Source organism: Canis lupus, chromosome 23, assembly GCF_003254725.2.
Source record: "Canis lupus dingo isolate Sandy chromosome 23, ASM325472v2, whole genome shotgun sequence".
Lineage (NCBI taxonomy): Eukaryota > Metazoa > Chordata > Mammalia > Carnivora > Canidae > Canis > Canis lupus.
Genome location: NC_064265.1, coordinates 43740660 through 43765884, shown reverse-complemented (window position 1 = coordinate 43765884; position 25225 = coordinate 43740660). Strand labels below are relative to the sequence as shown.

The 25225-nt window shown below is 36.2% G+C and overlaps 1 protein-coding gene and 1 long non-coding RNA gene across 2 annotated transcripts in view; one reads left to right on the top strand and one right to left on the bottom strand.

Annotated features, from left to right (window-relative positions):
- Positions 1-4565, top strand: part of LOC118352083 (uncharacterized) — a 63791-nt gene extending 59226 nt beyond the window's left edge. Inside the window, exon 2 of the long non-coding RNA XR_007405178.1 lies at positions 4040-4565. This is a non-coding gene — a long non-coding RNA (uncharacterized LOC118352083). The remainder of the gene's footprint in view (positions 1-4039) is intronic.
- CPB1 (carboxypeptidase B1) overlaps positions 1-19823 on the bottom strand; it is a 34234-nt gene extending 14411 nt beyond the window's left edge. The window contains exons 1-8 of the mRNA XM_025449005.3: positions 19664-19823; positions 19479-19554; positions 12568-12692; positions 4652-4751; positions 4463-4564; positions 3510-3611; positions 577-687; positions 397-487 (exon numbers count right to left, since the gene is read on the bottom strand). Coding sequence (XP_025304790.1) covers positions 397-487; positions 577-687; positions 3510-3611; positions 4463-4564; positions 4652-4751; positions 12568-12692; positions 19479-19554; positions 19664-19734 — 778 coding nt within the window. The 5' untranslated portion in view covers positions 19735-19823. The remainder of the gene's footprint in view (positions 1-396; positions 488-576; positions 688-3509; positions 3612-4462; positions 4565-4651; positions 4752-12567; positions 12693-19478; positions 19555-19663) is intronic.
- Positions 19824-25225: the final 5402 nt, after the last annotated feature.

Here is a 25225-nt window from a genome sequence, read left to right as displayed (position 1 = left end):
AGACAAGCTAATATCCATGAGAAATTTCCTTATTACTATAATCATTTTCTGAGAGTTGAATCACAAAATTGGAATTATATCACAATTTCATTTAAATAATTTTTAAATGACTGTCTCCTCTAGATTATACATTTCGAAGTAGTAGGATTATGTCTGGATTGTTCAGTCTTGTGTTTCCAGCATCTAACACAGCTGGGAACACAATAGAGCACGTGATATTTTTTTTTTTTGAGTGAATAAATAAACTGTTTATTTTCTGTGCTTTTAGAAAGGTAGAATGCTAAAATATGAAACTTGATATTTTTTCTTGTTTTAGACACTGTTGTGTTTTCCTGTGTTATTTTTCCTCCTATGCTTTTCAACAGATTCTTGCAGAAAGGTCAATCAGATACTTACTGCACCAACCAGCATCAAAATTTCTGTTGGGGTCTGTGCCAACGCAGTTAGTTCCAGCCTGAGTGGAGCGGGTCTTTCTCCACATTCGGTTCTGAAAGTGGATGATGTGGTTAGGCCAAGTATAATAGAAAGTGGATTGGTTTTAATTTCATCAGCCCCTCTGAGTATTGGTTCATATACCTTGGTCCAGGTGTAGACGTAGCCATCAATATTGACCACAGGCAAGACATAAAAGTCTAACTTGTCGAGAAGTTCTGTCATGTGGATCTCTTGTCCATAGGTGCGAATAGCCTGTGTGTGAATTAGGAAGAGAATTTCATGGTAAAATGGAATGTGTGAGGCTACTAAAATTTACATAGACTGGATGAATGTTCACTTTGGTAATGGAAGCTATATCCCCTATTGAAGTGGACATTATTGATATTTAAGAGGCAGTTAGCAAAATATTACCCATAATTTTGGTTAAAATAGTTTCTTTTTAAGATTTTATTTATTTATTTGACAGAAAGGGAGAGAGAGAGAGTGAGAGAGCACACAAGCAGGGAGAATAGCAGGGAGAGAGGGAGAAGCAGGCTCTCCGCTGAGCAGAGAGCCTGACATGGGGCTGGATTCCAGGACCCTGGGATCATGACCTGAGCTGAAGACAGATGTTTAACCAACTGAGCCACCAAGGCCCCCCGAAATAGTTGTTTTTAATCCTTCTCTGTTTCCAGGATATTCTATCTATATATAACTCACATAATTATTTATTTAACTTTTTACTATAAAGATGGCCAAAGATTTAATAAAATTAAATACTTTTAAGAAACATATATTCACTTTGTAGTAGTAACTGCAATATTTTTTTTTCAAAGTCAGTAGGATATCAGGGCAAGACTTATTTTTAGTAAGTAAAAAATGTCTATGGATGGCTGTGCATGTTTCTGATATCATCTAGAAATTTATTTAACTTTTATGAAACCTCCTGCAGATAGTCTCACTAGAGAGAGTATCCAGAAAGGAAGAAGAATGAGAAAGCCTCCCATTATGAAGTGAGCTCACACTGATGGATTTTGGGTGGCTCTCACCAAGGCTCTAGGCTGCATAATCATGAGTCTCCTTCTTACTCTTCTATACTGAGTAAGGAACCCTGTTAAGAGACTAGTACTCTTTGCTAAGCAAGTGGACATTTCTCTATGAATGAAGGAACTCATGCTCATTCCATTTATTATGTTCTTTCACTCATAGTTCCTCAGCTCCAGGATCATATTAAACCTAAATTCAACTCTTTCCTGAATAGACTTAAAAATATTTAAGGCTTCCATATATTAATAGTTTTTATCTACTTTTCATGACTCTTTAAAATGCATGATCTTTAGGCTGGAAAAGCTATAGAACCATGTTCTTTTAGTGGTCTAATCTTGGTGATAACCAAAATAATGATAAAAGTTTTTTCCTTCTGTACAGCAGATGGTGAGATATCCATTGAAGTTAAATGGTTAGAATTGGATACAAAACATGTCTAGAAACCAAGATCATGACAAATAGATACAGAAGTGTTTCACACAAAAGACAGTATATTGTATATAATAATATTCTTATATTTTAGAAGTACTTCAGTATTTTAAACTTTTATTTTATTTTATTATTTTACTTATTTATGATAGTCACAGAGAGAGAGAGAGAGAGAGAGAGAGAGAGAGAGAGAGAGAGAGAGGCAGAGACATAGACAGAGGGAGAAGCAGGCTCCATGCAGGGAGCCCGACATGGGATTCGATCCTGGGTCTCCAGGATCACGCCCCCGGCCAAAGGCAGGCGCTAAACCGCTGCACCACCCAGGGATCCCAGTATTTTAAACTTTTAATTTTGAAGTGATTTTAGGCTTAGAGAAGAGTTGCAAATACAAGGAATTCCCATATACCCTTCACTCAGCTTCCCCTAATGTTATCATCTTACTTAACCATGGTACAATGATAAAAGGGAAGGAATTAACATTGGTACAATAATATAAATTAAACTATGGGTTTTATTTAAAGTTCACAGCTTTTCCACTGTTACCCTTTTTCTGTGCTAGGATACAATATACAGTCCCACATTGCACTGGTTGTCACGTCTCTGTAGTCTCCTCTTTTCTGTGAGAGTTCTTCAGTCTTTCCTTGTCTTTTATGATTTTGACCGTGTTCCGGAGTACTGGTCTGTTTGCTTTGCAGAAAGTCCCTTAATTTGAATTTGTCTCATTTTTTTTATGATTAGAAGAAGGCTTTATGAATTTTGAGGAATGATACCATACAGATGATGTGTCTTTTCAGTACATAATATTAGGGGGTTCGTGATACTGATTGTCTTTATGCTGGTGATGTTATTGGTGATGTTAATCTTGATCCCTTGGTTAAGTTTCTGCTAAGTTTCTCCATTGTAAAGTTTGCCTTTGTAATTTTGTACATATTTTTGGGGAGATACTTTGAGACTGCAAATATACCATTTGTCCTTGAACTTTCACTCATTAATTTTTGCAAACATACGTAGGTTTTCATGAAATGGTTATTGCCCTTGTGTTCTAATGATAATTTTCTGGCTTGTTCATTGTTTGTACATCCTTAGTTGTAATTGTTCTTTAAGAGAAAGTTGTTCCTTCTCTCCCTTTTATTTATTTATCGAATAATTTATCTGTATCAATATGGGCTCATGGATATTTTAAAAATTCAGCTAAAGGGCTTTTACATATATTTTATTATTAGAATTATAAGGAATGAAAAACAGTATCATTTGCAGTAGGGACTGCCATGTATCGTTTTCTTCTTTTTTTTCTGAAGTATACAATGATTATTGTTCAGAAGATAATGATCAAGCTAGTGGTTTATCCACAATCATTAACTTTTAAATGATCTATGTAGTATACTGCTGGTTTCAGACGAGTCAAATCTAAATAAATACAATTTGATAACTGTCTTAAAATCTTACCTTACAACGGTCTCTTGTGAAAGTTGAAACTAATACCCAGAAATGGAAACTTGGAATTATGAGTTTTTTCTGTGTTATTATTCTCTCTTATTATAGCTAGATTATAAGAAATTGACTTAAATAAAAAATATTTTCTACTTCCCTCAGCCAAAAATTGTTCTACATAGACTGACCTCTCTCACAAACCATTGGCAAAATGCAGGGGAAATCCATTCTCTGGCATGGAAACCACAGTCCATGAAAATGGCAGGCTTATTTTGTCCAGCTTTGCCAACCTATTGCAAACAAAAGGAAAAGGGAAATGGTTATTTGGTTATTTATCACATTCAGAGGTTAACATTCACAGCCCTTCTGGGCTTTGGATTCAACAGGTGAAACTTGACAGCAGCAAGAGATATATCCCGTGATTAAATTAAAACATAATACTAGCACAGTATGTTCTTGCCTCTAGATACAATGTTTGAGCTGAAGGCTTACATGGCTGTTTATTATTTTTATTAAGCTTGACAAGCTCATATTTTCAGAAGATGCTGATTACCCTGCTTAATTGTACTCACGTGGAGGTTATTTTCAGCTGCTATTATTAGGTGACATGACCAAGACAACTGGGTGAGTAATTAGAAGTAATCATGATTGTTGCTAATCTTGTAAGAATTTTTCCTTCTTTCCCACTTACTCCTTGTCTTTTTATTTTCTTCATTAGAATTACATGACAAAAATGGCATTAGAGGATGACAGAAACAAATCGTTGATACGCTTTGTAATGTTGTCTGATAGACGTGAAGTTTATGAACCTCTTTAGCAAATGGATTTGCAAACAACATCTGGGAGAGAAGAATTTCATCAAGGTAGGTGATCATTTACATTGCTTACAGGAATGTGGTTAAATTTATAGGACTTCTCTTATTTTATTGCATTTTCCTTTTGAATAAATCAAAATAATGATTTAAAAATCCACATATGATAAAAGAAGCTGGGGAATCTGTTTGATTCCCTGGGGCATATAGGCAGGGAAAGAGTTATAACAATGTTTGGGATGAGCATGTCTGGGAAACAGATGTTAATGTGTTAGAATTCATTGATTTAAAGCCTTGAGACATGGCAAGGTCATGGTTAAAATAATTACCTTGAGGAGGTATATAGTGCGTCCTTCAAATGTGGTTCCGATGGATCTGCGAGAGATAAGGTCTGGATTCTCACTGGTGACTTGTTGGGTCCAAGCCTCTATCTACCAATGCAACCATTTGTGGATTAATGTGCCATTCTTAGTTCAATTCCCAAAGAAATGTCTGTCTAAATAATATGCACGTCATACCGTTTCCCATCTGTTGTACTTCTCATAACTGTGTCCAGTTGCACGGACCTGGCTGTCAAACTGACCTTCCAGCACCAATCTCAGGTTGTTTATCAATACCCTGTAATAAACCAAAGGAGATGCTCCTTTGAACGTAAGAGTGTTTCACAGTGAACATATGCAACAAACCAGAGTCACTGCTTTAGTAAATGGTGCAAAAAACTCTCCACTGAGTCACACGTGTCCTCTTATTGTTCCTGATGCCCTTTAACCTGAGCTGCTCATCACAAAGAGTGAATATATCATTGGATAGTGCGAGCAAGGCAGGCCCTTTCTCAGCCTAAACTGGACATATTTAGGTGTCCTTAGATCCTAAATTCATAAAATGGTTTTCTCTGGTACATGGGGTATTTTGGATGGGGACCTTAGGTTGTCACACTAAAATATGCACCTGAGCCCTATCTGTGGTCTTTCTTCCTCAGGAATTTCTTGTTTTTAGCACTAAAAGTCCCATGTCCTTGGAACCAGTCAGTCCCAGGTAAACTGGGATAGTTGGTCACTTGAGGGCCTTTCTCCAGGTTTTGAGAAAAATATCTTGATGGATGGAAATACAGAAATATTAATAAACTAAACATTTATTAGGCAAAAAATGCTGGGTTTAAAGAACTAGTTTCTGCTTGCTTGTCTTTTGGCTAGTTTAAAGTAACCAAAGAGTGATTCTGGAGCAACGTAATATGAAAATTGGTGACAGATCTTTGAGGCCTGCTTATTTCTTAGATTGTTCAGGTGAAAGTTTCTGTTAAAAAAGACAGGCTGGAAGGTGTGGATATATGTGACTTCATTTGTCTTTGCTACTGTTGAGTGGAAAGTATGTTCTGAAGGAACAAAATTTTATGAACATTAATGTCCTTGATCACAGCATTGTGAATATTACGTACAGAAGCTAGTTTGCAGAAACTTCTATTATCCACAGTCAAGCCTTGAAATGTTTTTATCTGACACACAGAAAATTGTAGCCACACATCAAAAGTCTACTTCTCCTGTGGCTGCCCCAAGGGCATTCTGATGAAGTATGTCAGGGACATCCTCTGAACCTCCCTCCTAGTCTCTCCTTCATTTGGTTAACTTGGGAATGAACTTGTCTGTTTATGGAAAAATGCAATAAATTAATGCTAAATGATATTTGCTTCCTAGCAAGAGGCAAAATACTATTTTAAAGTCTTAAGTGTATTAAGGTGGTATTAAAAAGAAAAGGGAAAAGGAGGAGATTTAAAAATTTAGCTTGTAGAAAGAAAATTTCTCTTTGAGCAGCCATCAGCATTTTGTTAGTGTATTAATATCTATGGCTGCTGTAAATTACCACAGATGTGGTGTAAAACAACACGAATTGATTATTTTACAGTTCTGTAGGCTAGAAGTCCACCTGTCTCAATGGACTAAAATCAGAATGGCAGTAGGGATGTACTTTCTAGAAGTTCTAGGGGAGATTCTGATTCCTTGTCCTTTCCAGCTGCAAGAGGCTGCCCATGTTCCTTGGCTTTTTGCCCTTTTCTTTTAACTTTGAAGTCAGCAACAGCAGCTCCAGTCCTTTGTCACATCACTCTGACCTCCTCTTTGCCGCCCTCTGCTCCTTGTGAAGACCCTGTTATCATGTTGGACCTATCTGGACAATCTGGGATAATCTATTTTAACTTTAACTGCTTAGCAAACTTAATTCCATCTACAACCCTAACTCCTCTTTACCATGTAATGTGACATATTCAGGTATTCTGGGGATTAGGATATAGACATTTGGGGGGTCCCATAATTCTGCCTGCTATAGTTAGGCATTGTCATAATACCAAAGATTGTAGTAAGTGCTATAATTATATTCAGCACCCAGATTGGATCGCTAGGGGATAGGACAGAAGTAGAAGGAATCCAGAATTGGGAATCAAAAGGTCAGGGGTAGTAGTTTTGCCTAACTTGTAAGTTGATTTCAGATAAATCATTTAATCTCTGGCCTTACTTTTATAATTTTTAGAATGGGGCATTTGATTAGCTGGTATTAAGTCTCCTTTACAGTTCTAAAATGCAGTGGCTTGACTCAAATCTATAGGCCTTGGTCATGGATGTCTTTTGAGGCTTATTAAAAATTTTTTTTAACTAAAATGCCGGTTACCATAAACTTCATAAAGTCCAGGAAAACACCTAGAATAGATAGTTCAGGAAAATGATTTTCAAATATGACATTTATAAAAATAAAAACAAACTAAAACCAGAGCAAAACAAGAAGAAGAGAAACCTTAAAAAGAAAACAAAAAATGTCAACTGGCCAAAATCTTTTTTTTTTTTTTTTTAAGATTTTGTTTATTTATTCATGAGAGACACACAGAGAGAGGTAGAGACATAGGCAGGGGGAGAAGCAGGTCCTCGGGGGAAGCCTGATGCAGGACTAGATCTCAGGACCCTGGGATCATGACCTGAGCTAAAGGCAGATGCACAACCACTGAGCCACCCAGGTGCCCCTCAACTGGCCAAAATCTTAATGAAAACTGATATATTCCCAAATCATCAGTTTGAAAGAACAAATCCTGCATAACAAAGATGAACTTCTCGGGCTGAATGACAGAATTTAAACTCCAAGAAGAAATGGTAAGTGTGGGATGCCTGGGTGGCTCAGTGGTTGAGCATCTGCCTTTGGCCCAGGGTGTGATCCTGGGAACTGGGATTGAGTCCCCCTTTTGGCCTGTGTCTCTGCCTTTCTCTCTGTGTCTCTCATGAAAAAATGAATAAAATCTTTAAAAAAAATAGAAATGGTAAGCGACATCTACTTTCACTTTAACAGGATTTTTCATTGTCAGTGAGTGAGTACAATATCATCTAGGTCACATGGCTTGTTAGTGGGTGCCCAGAGTAAAGAAATCATCACTTAAATGCTCCCAGGCATTTCACAGCCTCAAGACATTCAATAGACAACTGTATCCAAGACCATAACCATGGCCAGCTCTGATCTATCAGGAACCAGCTGAGTAGAGGGGGCAATTGACCTTCCACAGCATATTGCTATCCTTTCTCTGCACCTAATATTTAAATTCACATTCTTTAGGAGAATCAGTGACTATATAGGGATTAATCTTTTGTTTGGTAGTTAGATGAGACATTCTGTTAGAGTTATTACTGTTTAACTATTAGACCTTTACATAAATAATCAGGGCGAAGAAGCATAAAACAAAACAAAACAAAACAAAACAAAACAAAACAAAACAAAACAACCTGTTAATTTAAGCTGACACCCAGGAGTAAAAGTACTCTCTAGAAAGTTGCAAAATAACATCAGATTGAGGCTAAAATGTGGTGCTAACTTTCGCCTGAAGCCAGGGGATTGACCTCAAATGATCCTTTCTAGCCTTGTGATTATTTGATTTTATTAGATTTAGGACAAAGCACTACTTTAGCTATATTACAAATATTATTACTAAATAATGAGCTTCTATTCTAGGAGATTAAAGCAATGCCTCTTAATGTAATAGGACTGTATTACAGCTCCAAAATACAGAGGCATGTATACTATTTTATACTTTTATATGTTCTTTTTATAGTGCTATTCAACCTCTTTTTTATAAACATGCAGGCAAATTAGATAACAGGAACTCCCAGCAAAACAAGGAACAGAATATCTGAGAAGGAGAGAAATGATTCACTTTTCTCCCCTTATAGATTCTTGAAAAAGGAGTATTTGGTTAGTTCCTCTACTACATTTCCATCGCTATTGAAGAACACTGTTATGTACCCATTGCTGTTCAAGGACATGTTCCTTAGTGTGAAATACACAGGAAAATAATGTTATAGAAAGTTACTAACAGTCTCTCCCTAGATTGGATAGGGCAAAGACAACCTTCCTGCAGTTTGTAGGAAGGCATTCTGTGAAAGCCTGTCCACCAAAAGGTCTGTCAGTGTGGCTTCAGAACAGTAAATTGGAGATTTGCACCATCCTGTTCCTAGTCTTTCTGTGCTTAAGGGTGAGACATAAGCATAAGAAGGCAGTTATTTTTCTTGGTGCAACACATTTTGAAATTTTTTTCCCATGGTAACTCAAACTGGTTAAAGCTGCCAAAGTGATACAAGTCTTGGTGAAGAGGGATGGAACCATGGAAAAATTTGCAAAGCTATTTTGGTGGAACTAGTGCAGTAGATGGTTCCTGTTGGAAATAAACACAACTACAAAATCTTGCCAGCAGGAAACTGTCTAAATACAAATTAGTTACCATATGAGGTAATAATGGAATACACAGGGACTACTTGCAGCCCCAGCAAGGATATTGCTGGTGTGTTTCTCTGGGGTTTCTAGGGACTTACTATTATTTAATATTTAGAAAATTGTGTGCTACAAGAGTGCTAAGCAGTGAACAGAGAAGCAAAAATTAACAAAAGCTTAGCTCTTGGGTAATAGCCTATGTTCTAGGTGAGACAACATTCACACCCAATTCCCAAAAAGTTTATCTACTAAAAGAGGATGTGAATTTTCCACCTGATAAAGGGAGATTGATATATGATTAGAAGCCATTTTTCTACTTTGTGATATAGGTAGAATTAGGACATCATTCAGGTAGCTAGGGTTAGCTTGTGGTCTCTGATATCCCTTTTGTTTTTCCTCAAAGAATTATAAGGAAACTGTCATTTAAAAACTATTACTGAAGGCTCCTACAGGCTAGGATTTTAGACGTTCTTCCTAGTGTTGTAAGAAGAGCAAAAAGTCACAGACATGAATCTTAATCAAATTTTGAAACTTAACTGTATTATATCTTTGTTTTAAAAAGACAGTCAATTCTTAAGGTCATATTTTGACACTTCCCTCAGGCAGAAGCAGATAGCTAAGCTATATGAAGCATGATAATGGGGTTAAACAAGGCAATTTCCTTTGACCTTTAAAAAATGTATTATCTCTCTCTGTACAGTAGGAAACCATAGCAGCATTCAGTAATGGTAATATCAGTTGCAATTTACTTATATATTGTTTTAGTTCATCTTCACGGTCCTTTGAGAGAAGCATTATATCTTTAAGGAAACTGAAGTTCAGAAAAATTAAGCAATTATCTAAGGTCACACATCCAGGAAGTTGCAGAGCTAGGATTTGAATCCGGTCTATTTTTCTCCAGGGCATTTACTTGTTGTGTGATGTTGCACAGACATTATAGATAATGATTCTGATGTATTCACTAGCATAAATACTATTCTATATTTTTAAGATGTGAAAAACAAGACAAAATTTCTGTTAAAAAATTTTAAGTTACGTTTACTCAAAATAAAATGAAGACTTGAGCTTGTCTTGAGGTGTTGGGTAAACATTTGAATGTTCAGAACTGGAGCTTGACATTGCCTCTTTGCTTCTTACTGATCTACTTCCTGGAGGAAGAACTCTGTTTTAGATGAGAGATCTCATCTTTCTTCCCTCTAGTGCAAATGCTTCCAGGTTAGCATGGTCTCTCCCAGTTTTAAGCTTACCATAGTCTGTTTGCTGCCTAGAGTATGATTTTTTCTTTTCTTTGGCTAACTGGCTTATCTTTAGGTTCTCAGCTGAAGCCTCATTTCCTCTGGTGGCCTTCCCTGATTCTTTAGAGTTGGTCATTTCCCCTTATCTCCAGCTCTTTACTCTTCTTGACATGTATTACATTATTTTGCTACTTTTTGTATAAAGTTTGTTTTCTTCTGAAGGAAGTGGGGCCATATCTGTCCTTTTTGGTACTTGGTATATGTAGGCACTTCCTACCTATTTGTTGAATCAACAATGGACAACTGCTTGTACTTAGGAAGGCATTCTTATCTGAAAAGGCTTAGATGGACCAGTGTGGTATTTGGGGAGAGGAGACATGGGCTGGTCAGCTTAGCCAACTTTAGTCTAGGCCTTTAGGGAATCACTTTCCTTTATTTCAGTCCTTCTTTCCATAACTTCTACCATTAGAGATAGTGGGAGAGCTGTAGGGGGTTGAAGGACAGAAGAACCATCGAGTCTGACCCTATTATTGTCCTTAATCTCAAAGGAGTGTGAGGAAGAAAAACAAAGCTGGAGGTATCACAATTCCAGTTTTCAAGTTATATTACAAAGCAGTAGTAATTAAAACAGTATGGTAATTGCATAAAAATAGACACATAGATTATAACAGAAAACCTAGAAATAAACCCACAATTATATATGGTCAATTAATCTTTGACAAAAGAGGTATGGATATACAGTGGGAAAAAGACAGTCTCTTCAACAAATGGTATTGAGAAAACTGGACAGCTACATGCAAAAGAATGAAATTGGACCACTTTCTTTCACCATACACAAAAATCAACTCAAAATGGATTAAAAATCTAGTATGAGACCCAAAACCATAAAAATCCTTGAAGAGGGCATAGCCATTAATCTCTCTGACATTGGGTCTAGCAACATTTCTCTAACTATGTCTCCTGAGTCAAGGGAAATAAAAACAAAAATAAACTATAGGGGATGTATCAAAATAAAAAGTTTCTGCACACCGAAGGAAATAATTAACAAAACTAAAAGGTAACCTGGAGAATGGGATATTTGCAAATGACATATCCGATAAAAGGTTAGTATCCAATTTATATAAAGAACTGATACAACTGAATACTGAAAAAGCAAATAATCCAATTAAAAGTTGGGGAGAAGACATGGACAGACATTTCCCCAAAGAAGATATCTAGATAGACAACAGCCACATGAAAAGATGCTCAACCGCATTCATCATCAGAGAAATGCAATAAAAACTACAGTGAGAGACCATGTCACATTTATCAAAATGGCTAAAATAAAAAACGTAAGAAACCACAATTGTTGGCGAGAATATGAAGAAGAAGGAACCTACTTGCACTGTTGATGGAAATACAAATTAGTGCAACCATTGTGGAAAAACAGTATAGAGTTTCCTCAAAAAATTAAAAATAGAACTATTCTATGATCTAAAAATCACACTACTAGGTATTTACCCCCAAAATACAAAAATACTAGTTCAAAGGGATGCAAGAACTCTACATTTATTGTGATATTACTTAAAATAGCCAAATTATGGAAGCATCCCAAGTGTCCATTGATAGATGATGGATGAAGAAGATGTGGCATATATATCTATATATCTATATATAACATACACACATAAATACAAATATATATATATATATGAATATTACTCAGCTATAAAAAAGAATGAAATCTTGCCACTTGCAACAACATGGTTAGAGCTAGTGTATAATGCTAAGTGAAATAAGCCAGTCAGAGAAAGACAAATACCATGTGTGGAATTTAAGAAACAAAACAAACTAACAAAGGAAAAACAAGAGAGAGAGAGAGAAACAAACCAAAAAACAGACTCTTAACTATAAAGAACAAACTGATGGTTACCAGAGGGAAGGTAGGTGGGGGAATGGAGGAAATAGGGGATGGGATTAAAGAGTACACTTACCATGATGAAAAAAATCAAATGATAAAAAAATATGAATAATTGGTCAAGTTGAAATAAATATTTATTGAATCCACACACACAAAATTAGGAGCATGGGGAGTCCTTAGAGCTCATAATAGGTTTGGCTGCTCACTTGGAAAGAAGACTTGATATGATTTGGGACTGAAACTGTGTCTAGCTGATAATAGAGTGTTCACTGGGTTGCCCTATGGTCTATATATCATTTGTAAACCAGTAGTAGGTCAGGTATCATGCTGAATTGGGGTTCAAGAGTCAAATCCATTTTTTTTTATTAGAGCAAGAACTAAATACGAGATCTATCAGGCTTAAAGTCTTAAAATTGGAATCCCGGGCCAGTTTTGCCACAATCTATTTGTGGGCTCCAGGGGAGCCATGGTCTTGGTCTTCCTTTCACTTTCCCAGGATTATTCAGAGGCTCAGATGAGAGCATACATGGGAGAGAATTTTAATAGCTATAAAACATAAACTTACTCATAGTGTAGTTCATTCTGCTTCAGAAAATCCTCCACCGTCAAAATGTCTTCTGCTTTAACCCGGAAGTCAGCTGTACTGTGAGGTTTGATTTGTGTGACAGAATCTGGTTTCCAGAAGTCAATCTGAATAAGGAGTAAGATACATTGTATTTGACACCTCTAATTCAATGGGTGAATTATCATCAGCAAGCGCACTATTACTCTACTCCATTGAGTTCTTTTCAAACTCAAATTATCCATGAAATCTCTTAAAAATGTCTCCTTTGAGTGAACAAGAATTGGGACCAAGCAGTTAGATATCAATAAAAATGTTTATACATACATACATGGCCTTAATTGATTATCATCAAGCATGAAAAACATATAATTATTTCCCATAATGCTAGTTAATTTCAGTATTCTATAAATGATTCTTTTCTATTTATTGATTTTCTGGAGCAGTTACTTATTGTGATAGCAGTGTTTGTGGTAATGGATAAATGTGCTGAATGAATGATGATGAATTAACTGGAGCCACAAAATTTAATAGAAAGGAACTGATTTTTCCTTTTTTTTACTTTATTTGATTTATTTAATTAATTCGTACTTGGAACTCAGCACTGTGAGTGTCATAGTAATGTGCAGAACCAGGATCTGCATCTCTGACCTGTGGAGGAGATATTTTGGAAAGGAAAATGTATTCTCCCCAGTGGTCATCTTGGCATCATGACCAGAAACAAAATGCTCTCAAAGATCCAGACATTTTTATTTGTTCAATTATTCATCAGCTGTTGTTAAGGACCTACAATATGCTAGGCTCTGTGCCTGAGACTAGGAATACACTAGTGAGCAAATCAAATATAGCTTCTGTCCTTTTGGAGGAGATTTTAGAGAAAATTATGCACAAAAATAACCAAATAACATATTTGATAATTCTAGTGTTTTTCTTTGTTGGTGTGGGGTTTCAAATATCCTTTTTCCATGGAAAAAAATTAACCAAGGATGTGTTGCCTCTCTCAGGTTTCTGTTTTCTTGTTTCTTCCTTGAGCAGGAGAAAGTCCTGCAAGCTTGGGGTGAGCTTAATGGTGGGTCTTTCTCTGCCCCTGTGTCTCACCCGATCCCTGTTTAGGTGTTTATAAGCTAGTCTCAGGTTGGAGATGTGACAGGTGATATTTAAGACCATTGCTTGGAGACTTAGAAGGGAGTTGGGAAAGACTTAGAGGTCATTTAGTAGAAACTAATCAGATACGATATTAAGATGACTCAATTTCAGATGCACTTGCCTGTGAAGAATCCAATAACCTATATCCTGTTCTGGTAATCTTTAGACCACTGTAGATGTCTAGTGGGTGCTGTATCATGAGTCGGGGCCATAGGGAATATCAGGGCAGTAGGAAGCAGAGACATTAGGACAATATCAGAAGGGATTCCAGAAGAAAAATGTGAGTGTGGTTGTCACTAATGTGTTGAAAGGAGACAGTATTGATGATTTGATATGGATTGGCTACACAATGTGATTTAGTGAGTCAAAGATGAGAGGATAAGGATGAAAAGTTAAAAAATAGTGGGGAAAGTATAAAGACATGCCATGATAATAACAGAGAAAGCAAGGGGCTGGTGATAAATTCTAGTTAGCCAACATTGTAAAGAGGAGAGCAATAAAGACAAGCATGTAATAGGAGAAAGCATGTTTTTAAAAGTTAACTCTGTGCTTCTAATAAATGCTTGTCATTCCAAGGTAGGATGGAACAAGGATGTGTATCTTTATTATAGACACAGAGGTTTAGAATTGGTAAAGTGCGTAATGTCCTCCAAACATTTGTAGGCAACTTGACAGTGCTCCACCCATACATAATGCTGGGACCTTTCCGTGTACTCAGGGGACTCCCCACTGCTAATATCTGCATCTCTGTGTTTTAAAACTCTTTCCCTTAGAACTGGAAAAAGCCAAGCTTAACAGCTTGCAGCAGGCAGGAGGTGGCAAATAACTCTTTCTAGGGAAGTGCTCAACCAGAGAGCCCGGGAAGTGGATGTCTAAATACTCCAATTCTTTCATTTCTCAGGTGTAATAATTCTAAGATGTATGATTTACACCCTTTCCTAGAGTTTCTCTGTAGGATTAAGCTCTAGTTGTACTCCGTGGTAGGTGTCTTAATAGTGTCAGCGTTGTTGGGTTGCCTTCTCTTCTCTACATTACTCCTCACTTTTCTACCAGTGTTCCATGTACTTCCCAAATAAAATCTTTGCCATCAAATCTTTGTCTAAGATTCTGCTTTGAAGAATCTATATTAAGATGCTAGCTTTTCACTGAGAGCAGCATATACCTGCACAGGATATTGGTGATGGTTGTAATACAATCTTGAGTACATCTCGTACACTTCAGAATAGCTTAATTGCTTTAAATGGGTTTTCTTTGCAATATTAAGTTGAAACTTGCCTTTCCTAATCTCTTACTTCTTGCTTATTGGTCTCGACTCTCCTAAATATTGGGAGGTCAATCTCTTTCTATATATTTATCTGCATTTCTACATACATATCTACACACAAAACATATATATGTATGTGTATATATATATATATATATATATATATATATATATATATATATATATATATCTGTAGAGGGAGAGTGAGAGAGAAAGAGAGAGAAAGAGAGAGAGAGAGACTGAGAGAGAGACTTTTAAGATTATGCAGTGATTCTTTAAATAGGGTAGAGAAATCTCATGAAAATGTTTGACAGAAAACTTGCAGACCTAATCTGAGGTACCTTCAGGTTTCAGTTTGACACGGAGAAAATTGGTCAGGAAATATACCAACACCCAACACTATGAAGTTCTCCAGGTGTGATCACTATGATCTCCATTTACTAACTAACTATACTGGAGTTAATTCCCAGTGCTTCTTAGGATAAATGGAGCCAAAAATCAGGAGCAACTCTAAAGGCTCATAGATGTTTACCAATGCATCAATTATGGAGACAAATAATAAACTCAAAGTATTATCATAAGGAGATAAATATATATTTCAGTAATTACCAAGACCTCTGATTGAGATCTATATCTGAAATGTGGAAATAGAGCAAAACATATATGAGATATGGGGAATTGAATTATATGTTAATAAATTATAAAACTGAGGTTATAAAATTATAAATCCAGGAATCTGAGTTTAAAAAATCATAACATTTTTTGGAAGATAAAGGAATATCTTATGTGATAGCACTGTGGGAATGTCAACTTAATCAGCCATCTGGCTAATAACTGAAGAATCTTTCTTAAAATATATTAAAAACCAGCACAAAAGCAAGACAAAGTAGTATATATACTATAAATTCTTTTGGGCTTAGAAGAGAGTAAATATTTGTATTGGGGATCTTTGGTTCTTTACAAATTTGTTTCTTCACATTTCTTGCACTTGACTATAAGTTGAACATCTGATAGACTCTTCATTTATCTTATGGAATTTTCTTTTCCTCTTGGAAAAAGTGAGTTCTAATTGAGGCTTAGTTCCAGACAGCAGAGAGGAACTCAGGAGTAAAGTTCAATGGGAGCGATGGGAACACTGGAAGACTATAGCCATGTTACTCTGGGCATAGATTAACATGCAATTTACCATAGAAAAATAGAGTTCAAGAAAGTACAGAGAAAAGAGAATAGGTTTTATGGTTAATGTATCTAATAAAGGAACAAGTGCAATTCTGACTGCAAGGAGATGACATAAAACTCTTACTATATAATTACAGATGAAAAGAGGAGGCTGCTAGAGTCCCATGTGGTCACAGCTCTCCATTACATTCAGCTTGTAAAAGGATATGTTCAAAAGCTGGGAGGAAGGACACATGGCCAAGGATGAATACAAAGACTAGATGCCCTTGTAATGATCTTATCAGGAAGGCTACAGTCCAGAATATGCTGCATTTGCAAGATTGCTAAGGAGAATAAAAATATTCTTTTCATTCATGTTGGAAATAAAATGAATGAAGAAGAAACATGCAGTCCCATTGTTGGAGCTAAAGCATGATGTTTGCAGCTGGAAGAGAGAAAGTCACCCTATTTAACAATTGTTTGGCTTTTGTCTTTTCCAAAGGGATATACTATTTCTTGTTTCTTCTACTCAGGAGAGATGAAATTACCATAAGTAAAGAATTTGTCACATGTTATGATTTTTAGCAGGAATACCATCTTTGGAAAGAGAACATTGAGGCCTAAGATAAATGAAGAGAGAGGAGATTATACTGGCCATGGAAATTGCATTCAAAATTCCAGTTCTAAAGATGGTAATAATAAATACTTACCTAGGTCTCACTATTTTTAAGCTCTTTCTAAGTGCTTTACTTATATTAGGTCTTTTAAATCTCACAATACTATAAGGTAAATATTATTCTTCCTCTCACTTGACAAATGATAAAGTTGAGACTCAGAGGGGTGTTCAAGGTCCAGCTTGCAAGTAGTAGAACCAGGAATTGAACCCAGGAATCTGAGTCCAGATTCTCTGCTCTAGCCTATTGTAAAACGCTGAACTTTAGGTAACTAAAAAAATAACTGCACATCTGATTGCAGAACTTTTCTCAGCACTCTTGGAGGAATCAGAGCTTGAAGAAATCACTAAGGAGTAGAGGGGGTGAATCTTGGATTTCATAAATAGGAAGACAGGTGAATTCCAGAAGCAGGAGCTCCTGGGGCCTGGCATGGATTCTGGCAAAGCTGCAGAGTAAACTGGAAGCAGATGGATTGTGAATACTGAGAAAAGGAAGCTGTGATCCCTGGGAGCCAGCATGGTTTAAAGCAAGAGTAAGTCAGGCCTAATTAACTTCATCTTATTATTGAAAGAGACCACTAGCCTGATAGAATGCTGAATCTGGATCTTAGCAAAACATTTGACCAAGTCTCTGCATTTATAATCTTCTTTATGAGCTGGAAAGCACAGTTTTAGCTACAGCTAACAATAATGTGGGTAGTTGAGCAAACTTATTTGTGGATAGTTGGTTAATGCATGAGTTTCAATACTTAACACATTGGAAACTCATGATAAATATGTACTGAATGAATGAACCATAAAGGAGGCTTCTACTTCTGTGCTAACCCCTGATTGACTTAATATTTTTCTTTCTCAGAGACAAAGATAAAAGTTGGGAAGACATGCTTGTCAAACTTGCTGGTGATGCAAAGTTAGGGGGAAGAATTATTTCCTTGGATGACTGAATTTGTTTTTGAAATGATCCCAACATGCTGAAAACAGGCTATAAAGATAAATTTTAACAGGATAAATCTAAAATCCTGCATTTAGGTTAAAATAAATTAGGCAAGAAAAAATAATACCTTGTTTGAGGGTGATTCGTGTGAAAGAAGAATGACCTAATGGTTTCGATGGGACAATAGGTTTGTTATAAACTAAAATTATTCTATAATTTTCAAGATGTTGAAAAGAATCTCAAGCCCCTCTAATAAATGTGTGCTTTATAGATGAAGATAGGGAATGGTCCTGTAATATGTATTAATCAGGGCATACCTAGAAGTCTTTTGTCAATTCAGAAAGCCACATTTTAAAAAAGAGATATAGACAGAAAGATTGAACTATATCCAGAGGTGACCAGAATGATCAGGTGTATATATACCAGTGTTAAGAGAGATTATAGAAGGCCTGGAAAAAATAAATCTTAGAGGTGAGAACATACTTGGCTTAGCTAGGTCCAATGGACCAAAGTTAGAGAAGGTAGCTTTCAGCTTCATGTAACAATTAGAATGACTAATAAGGCAGATGTTCTACCCTGAAAAGCAGTATTCCTGCCATCCCTGGAGATACTCAAACAGGTTATATTAGGGCTAGCCACCAGAGATGGTATTTCTATGGAGAAAATTCCAGATTTGAGTGGAAAGCTAGAATAAATGACTTTATTTTCTTTCATTTCTAAACTTTCGGATGTTTCAGATTATGATACTGTACCTTCTTTTTCTCCCATATCTTTTTTTAAATAAAGATTTTATTAATTTATTCATGAGAGACACAGAGAGAGGCAGAGACATAGGCAGAGGGAGAAGCAGGCTCCCGTGGGGAGCCTGATGCGGGAGTTGATCCCAGGATGCTGGGATCATGACCTGAACCAAAGGTAGATGTTCAACCACTGAGCCATACAGGTGCCCCATTTTCTCCCATATCTTAAAAGCAAAAAGAAAAAAATTCTATAAAAAGATAGAAAGGTAGATAGATAGATATAAATAGCTGGATATTTAGGGACTAGCAAATTATTTTGGTTTATATTTTATGAAGATACATGTTTGGCCCAAGTGAACTATTTGTGGTCAGCAATAGCTTCCAGCTAACTAGATATATAATTAAAAATATCATTTCTCATGCCATATACAGTGGGGTTTTTTTTAAGTAGCATAGAGATTTTGGTTTCTTGAAAGTAAAAGAAAAATATGGAAATCACTCATGGCTTTTTACCTCTTTTGCCCCCACCCTTCATGTCATATCATTAAGAGGGCCGAATCAAGGTCATGAAAATTCAAGCTGTTTGATTTGGAATGAAAGAAAATCAAAGGGAACAGATGATACATGGGATGTGGAAATGAATTTCAAGTTGGACAGAAGCCCAGTTTTTCAGTAATATCCAAGTTGATCATTTTTCACTTTTGCCTTAGAAGGGAAATGACTGTACATTAGATGTTGTGTGACCTTTGCGACAGTTCCAACTCATCTAGTTGTCATGTCCTGTCAGCTCCTTAAAAAGTTGCCATGGATTTATAATCCTATAGGGCTATGGCAATCTAATTTAGGCAGAAAAAGAAGGTATTGTGGCATTGAATGTTTCTCAAGTTATTTCTTGCTATGGTTAGTATTTTAGTCATTCTTCCTTTGATGGAGTCACAGTGCACGCTAAGATTTTAAAGTAAGTGTGAAGCAAACCTATATTACAGGATTGTTATTTACCTGGGTGGTGCTGGCCAATGTATGGAGTAAGTTGATATGATTTTCATCTTCAACATTGACGCGGAACACCTTCTCACTGAATGGTGAGATAGTAGAAGAAGAGACAATTTATAGTTGGGTAATGCATTCAAATTTGGGGGACAGCAAGGAAGAGGACTTGCTCATTTAAAGAGTTTCTTACTTACCCTTCAAAGTGCTCACCAGAATAGTGAGCAGATGCTAGGGCCAAAGTCACAAGAATCAAGAACGCCAACATTGTGACTGACTGACTAGGTCCTTTGGATGTTTTTTACCTGCTTTTATAATCCAAAGTGTTCTTTGTTTTCTTCTTCTGATTGCAGATAGGCACTATCAAATCTTGATTAATGGTTTTCCTGGCATTGTTGCCTTGGTAGCTCTGTAAAGTCTGGGAGGATATCTCTCTCAACACCTGTGAATACAGAGCAAATAATCTCAACTTCAGCCTATCTAATGTGGGTGTCAGACCTTGAATAGTTTGGTGATAAATGAGTTTTAAATAAAATACATTTTGTAGTCTTTTTTTAGTAGTATTTTTTTTTCATTTTGAATTGAGAATTACATACTATAAATTATATAGATTTAAGTGTAACAATTGATGAGTTTCGACAAATGCATACACTCATGTAACAAAGATCCCAGTCAAGGTATAGAACATTTCTATCACTCTAAGAAGTTCTTTTGAGCACCTTTCCAGTCTCTTCCTGGATTCCCCTCAGGCAATCACCATTTGGATCTCTAGCTTCATACATTAATCTTGCTTATACCAAAACTTGTGTAAATAAGGTCATATCATAAATACTCCTGTCTGGCTTCTTTCATTCAAGATACTATTTTTGAGATATATTAATATTTTTATTTGCATTATTATAATATTCTTCATTAATAATAAGTAACATTTCATTTTATGAATATACCACAATCTGTTTATCCATATTCCTGTGGATGGCTATTTGTGTTGTATCCAATTTTGTGTTCTTATGAATAAAGCTTCAGTAAACATTTTTGTACAGAACTTTTTTTGACATATGTTTTCACTTTGCAGGAGGTAAAGATCTGAGTGGAATTGCTAAATATTATTGTAGGTGAGGGTTTAACATTACAAGATTCTGCCAAATATTTTGTACAGTAGTTGTCCCATATTAAGCTCTTACCAGTACACAGTGGCTCTCCGTTTTCTCCCAACATTTTGGTATTAATTAGTCTTTAATTTTGACAATTCTAGTGGATGTGCAGTGGTTTATAATTGTGATTTTATTTTGTATTCCCTGATATTAATATCTTTTATATATTTATAGACCATTTGTAAATCCTTTTTTGTGAAGCATCTATTGAAGTCACCTGCCTTTTTAAAGAAATTGGTTATTTGGCTTTATATTATTGCATTGTAGCAGTTCTTTATATACTCTGGATACAAGTGCTTTATTAGAAATATATATCACAAACATTTCTTCTCAGTATGTGGCTTTCATTTTCTCAATTCTCAATTCAATTGATGAGCAGAAGTTTTAAATTTTGATGAAGCTTCAGTTTGTCTATGTTCATGCCTTTTATATTCTTTCCAAGAAATCTTTCCTTATCCCAAGGTCTCAAACATATTTACCTACATTTTCTTATAAGAGCTTTGTCATTTAGGTCTTACATATGGTGTAAGGCAGGGATCAACAAAATCTTCAACAATGGATATCTGGTAGATCCAGTACTATATCTAGAGAAGTCTTCTTTACCCATTTAATTACTTTGGTTTCTGTGCCAAAATTCATTTGGCCATATATGTGTGGTGTAACTTTGGACTTTATATTATGTTCCGTTGATGTATTTGTCTAGTTTTATACAACTATTATGATGTCTTGATTATTATCCTTTATAGTAAGTCTTAAGGCCAAATAGTATGTAAATCCCCCAACTTTGTTCTTTTCCCAGTTTGATTCCAAATACTTTACATTTACATTTATATTTTAGTATCAACCTATCAATTTCTATGAAATATCTTGCTGGAATTTTGATCAGGATTGCACTGAATCTATAGATCAATTTGTGAAGAACTGGTATAATTACAATATTTAGTCTTTCAACTCATACACATGCTGTCTCTGTACATTAATTTTGGTCTCTGTCAAAAAACGGAAGAGTCTGAAATTTTATCCTACCTACAAGATATAAAGTTATTCTGCCACAAAGTTATTCATAGATACTGGCAGAAGACATGAAACTTCTGGGCCAGAATCAAAAGGCTTTATTATGCATGACATAGGAGGTAGTGTAGACTTCTTTTTTCTTTTAAAAAGATTTTATGTATTTATTCATTAGAGACACAGAGAGAAGCAGAGACATAGGCAGAGGGAGAAGCAGGCTCCTCGTGGGGAGCCTGATGTGAGACTTGATCTTGGGACCCCAGGATCACACCCTGAGAGGAAGGCAGATGCTCAACCACTGAGCCACCCAAGTGTCCCAATAGTGAAGACTTTGTTTGTGTCACTCCTCTAATTTCCCAGTCCCATGGAGGATGATGTGACCGTATCTCAGCTGGATACTGGGTACAGAGGTTTGTGTCACAGTTGAGGGATATTGAGTTTAGGAAACTCTCAATCTCATGAGGGGGCTGCTAGCAAATCTGCTCAACCTTTACCCCTTAGAGGAGATATTAGCTTTATTGCCCTAGAGGGCTAACAGAACTTCCCTTTGCCCCAAAGGGAGATGTCATTTCTATCTTCCAAGCTGTTTGCTATATAAACATTTTTGAAAAGATAGTCCAGAATAAAAGCTGTCACAGGATGTGCAGAAACAGAGGGATCCATGGAGAATTCTCTCAACAATACCTACCCTTTTACACTCTTGACTTCTGGTGAATTTTCTCATGAGCATACTACTGTGTTGGTCGGTCTGATTAGTCTGACTGACAGTGGCTAGGACCAAATTCATTTTATCTAATGTGACGTTTAATTAAGGTTAGTATCAACAGGACTCTAAGCAGCATGATGAAACCATTCTGTAACATTGGCCTCAGCTATTCCTCTCCAGGGTATCAGACCCAACCAGCTGAACAGGTTCCATAAACCATCAGTGTTTGCTTTAGAAAGCCAGGTAGCTTTCTTCTTCAGTTTCAGTATTGACTATTTCACTTCCCCTGAGGCAATACTACAGTTACAACAGGATCTGTTAGCTACTGCACAAATTCTACCATGGCCTGCAAAGAGAGAGTCTAAGGCATTTCTACCACGCATAACAGTCCTGGTCTAAATGAAAGAAAAAACTCATTATTCATACAACTGAAGTGCTCAGCAGTACTGCAGGCTTCACAAGTTCAGTTGATGATATATATTATACCCAGATCTCTCTTTTTGGTGAATTCCACCATGTGATAACAAGATGGTCATTAATAGGTTCAGTTTTATATACTACTTAATTGACAGTTCTATTGGAAAGATAGTTTCTTATCAAAAATTCTAACCCAGATCTTCAGATTAAATCTTAGTGGACTGACTTGGCACATTCACTTCTGTATCCTTGAGGCAATTCTGTAGTCAGGATGATGGGATGGGCTGATTGGCCAGACCTAAGTCATTTGACTACCCTTAGAACCTTAACATACACCCCATGCAAAAAATCGCATACAGCTATTACTTCTGCTTTTGCCACGCTTCCCAGGATGAATCTTGAGCAGTCCTCACTTGTATTTGTCACCAGCTCCTAAGTCAAAGTCAAGATCTTATGTTAGTGCCCTAGCTTCAAGAGAGGCTGGGAAAGTAAGATTTCAAACTTTAACTTTCATAGTGGGAGCCTTGTATAGCTCTTTACCTAGAGCATTCTCCACACTTAGAGAAGGGGCTGAGATCTGGATGGTTAAAAGGAATGACAGATATACACTAAAAGGGGACATAATCATTTGTGGGTGATGTGTGGTCTTGTACTTGGAACTTTAAGCACACTAGACAGTTTATTTTAGTTGATGCTTTGTGAATGCAAGTGGAGGGCAATTAGGGTTTTCAGTTAATAATTAAAATTTGTTTTTGTTAATTGTAATAATTTTTTCATAGATACTGAAATTTCTGCTTCCAATCTCATGTTTATATATTTAAATTCTTTTTAATCCACAGCTTGGTGATTAATAAGCCCAGAGGCACCTTTGTGTCTCTTTGTGTTTCATGTAACAGCATGAGATTTTGGAGAGTCTGTAAACTGCCCCATAGTGTTATAATTCATCCTATATGATGTCTTACAGTTTCTGGAAAAGCATTTCTCCAAACACATTCCATGGTGTTAAATAGGAAAGGGTTCTGAGGTCAAATGTGTTTGCTTTATACTAAAACAAGCAAGCTCCTTTAGTGTAGGGCTTTTTAGAGTCTTTAATATGTATGGTAAATCATCAAAAAGGGACTCTGACAGCATTTCCCAAATGTATCTCACAATAGAGTGCCAGGTTTGTTAAGTCTAAGTAGAATTGGAAGACTTAGGACCATTGCTGCATTCAAGTATGTGGCTGTGAAACATCTTTCTTCAAACGCATCAGTTAGGACCAGTGATTTTGGGAACACATTTTGGGAAACTCTAGACTGAGTTCACAAATGGAATCACATTAACTTAAAAGTTTGGTTCTATGGATTCTTGGTGTGTTTTGTACAAGGCCAAAGAATTTATTGTGATTTCAACGTTAAGGTCACTAGGTTAAGTGCTATGGAGTATTTAGAGATGAAAAGGGCTTGATTTCTGCTCTTCAAACCCTGCTGTGCCAGACATGCAAGTGGTTAGGCACAAATATTAAAGGAATAGTTTTCTTAACATCTTCCTTCTTTGTTTTAGAGCATGGGTTTAACAATTGGGTCAGTTGATGATTCTGAGTAAATCATTCTCTCAGCTTGCATGCTGTATAGAACCAGTGGGTGAGAACTCTTCTTCGCTGTTAACAGACTGAAAGATACATGGGAGAGAGATAAATTAGGGAATGTGTAATTTCTGTTAAGTGAGAGAAAGCAATTTTAAAGACTTGGGGGAGTCCAAGTACTTTGTACATGTATTTGTGTCTGTTGATATTAAATAGAAATTTTATATAAAACTTTTTTTTTTCAGAAATCTTCTATAATCATCATCAACATTATCGTATTCTATCATCATTGTTAGACAATTTACAATGAAAGGAGAACTTTGGTGTTTCCATTCTGATGTTACAATGGGATTTTAGGTGATAGAGGGGAAGCTCCTGAAAGCTCCAGAAAGAGTTAGCTTTTGCTTTTGTTTGCATCTAATTAAGACAACTGATTAGTTCAGTCAAGTTAGGGAAAATTCTGCTAAATCCTTATCTTAACTGAACTGCCTGGTTGGTTGTGAAGCAACTAGAATTTCCCTGTAACTTGATGGGTATAACTGATTGATGACCTGATATTTTGGTATTGCCCCAAGGAGGGCAAAAACAACCGGAAAATGCTATCCAGGTGCACCAATGGCCTGTTAGCTTTGTGTAATTATATTTAATATTCGAATAAACTGCTATTTTATGGATATGAAGAGGGAAGCTAGTAAACATTTTCTTGGCAGGTTTTCTCTCTGGCATCTACTGATGTTGATATATGTTTATATATATGTTTTTAAACATGATTATCATCATTAATGGGTATTGTCTACATATCTCTGGGGGAAATAGTGTTTGTTACTGAATTGCAGACCAGTATTTTTGAAAGCTGGAAGATAAACAGGACTATTTCATCCCATAAATCTTACCACCTGACTCATCA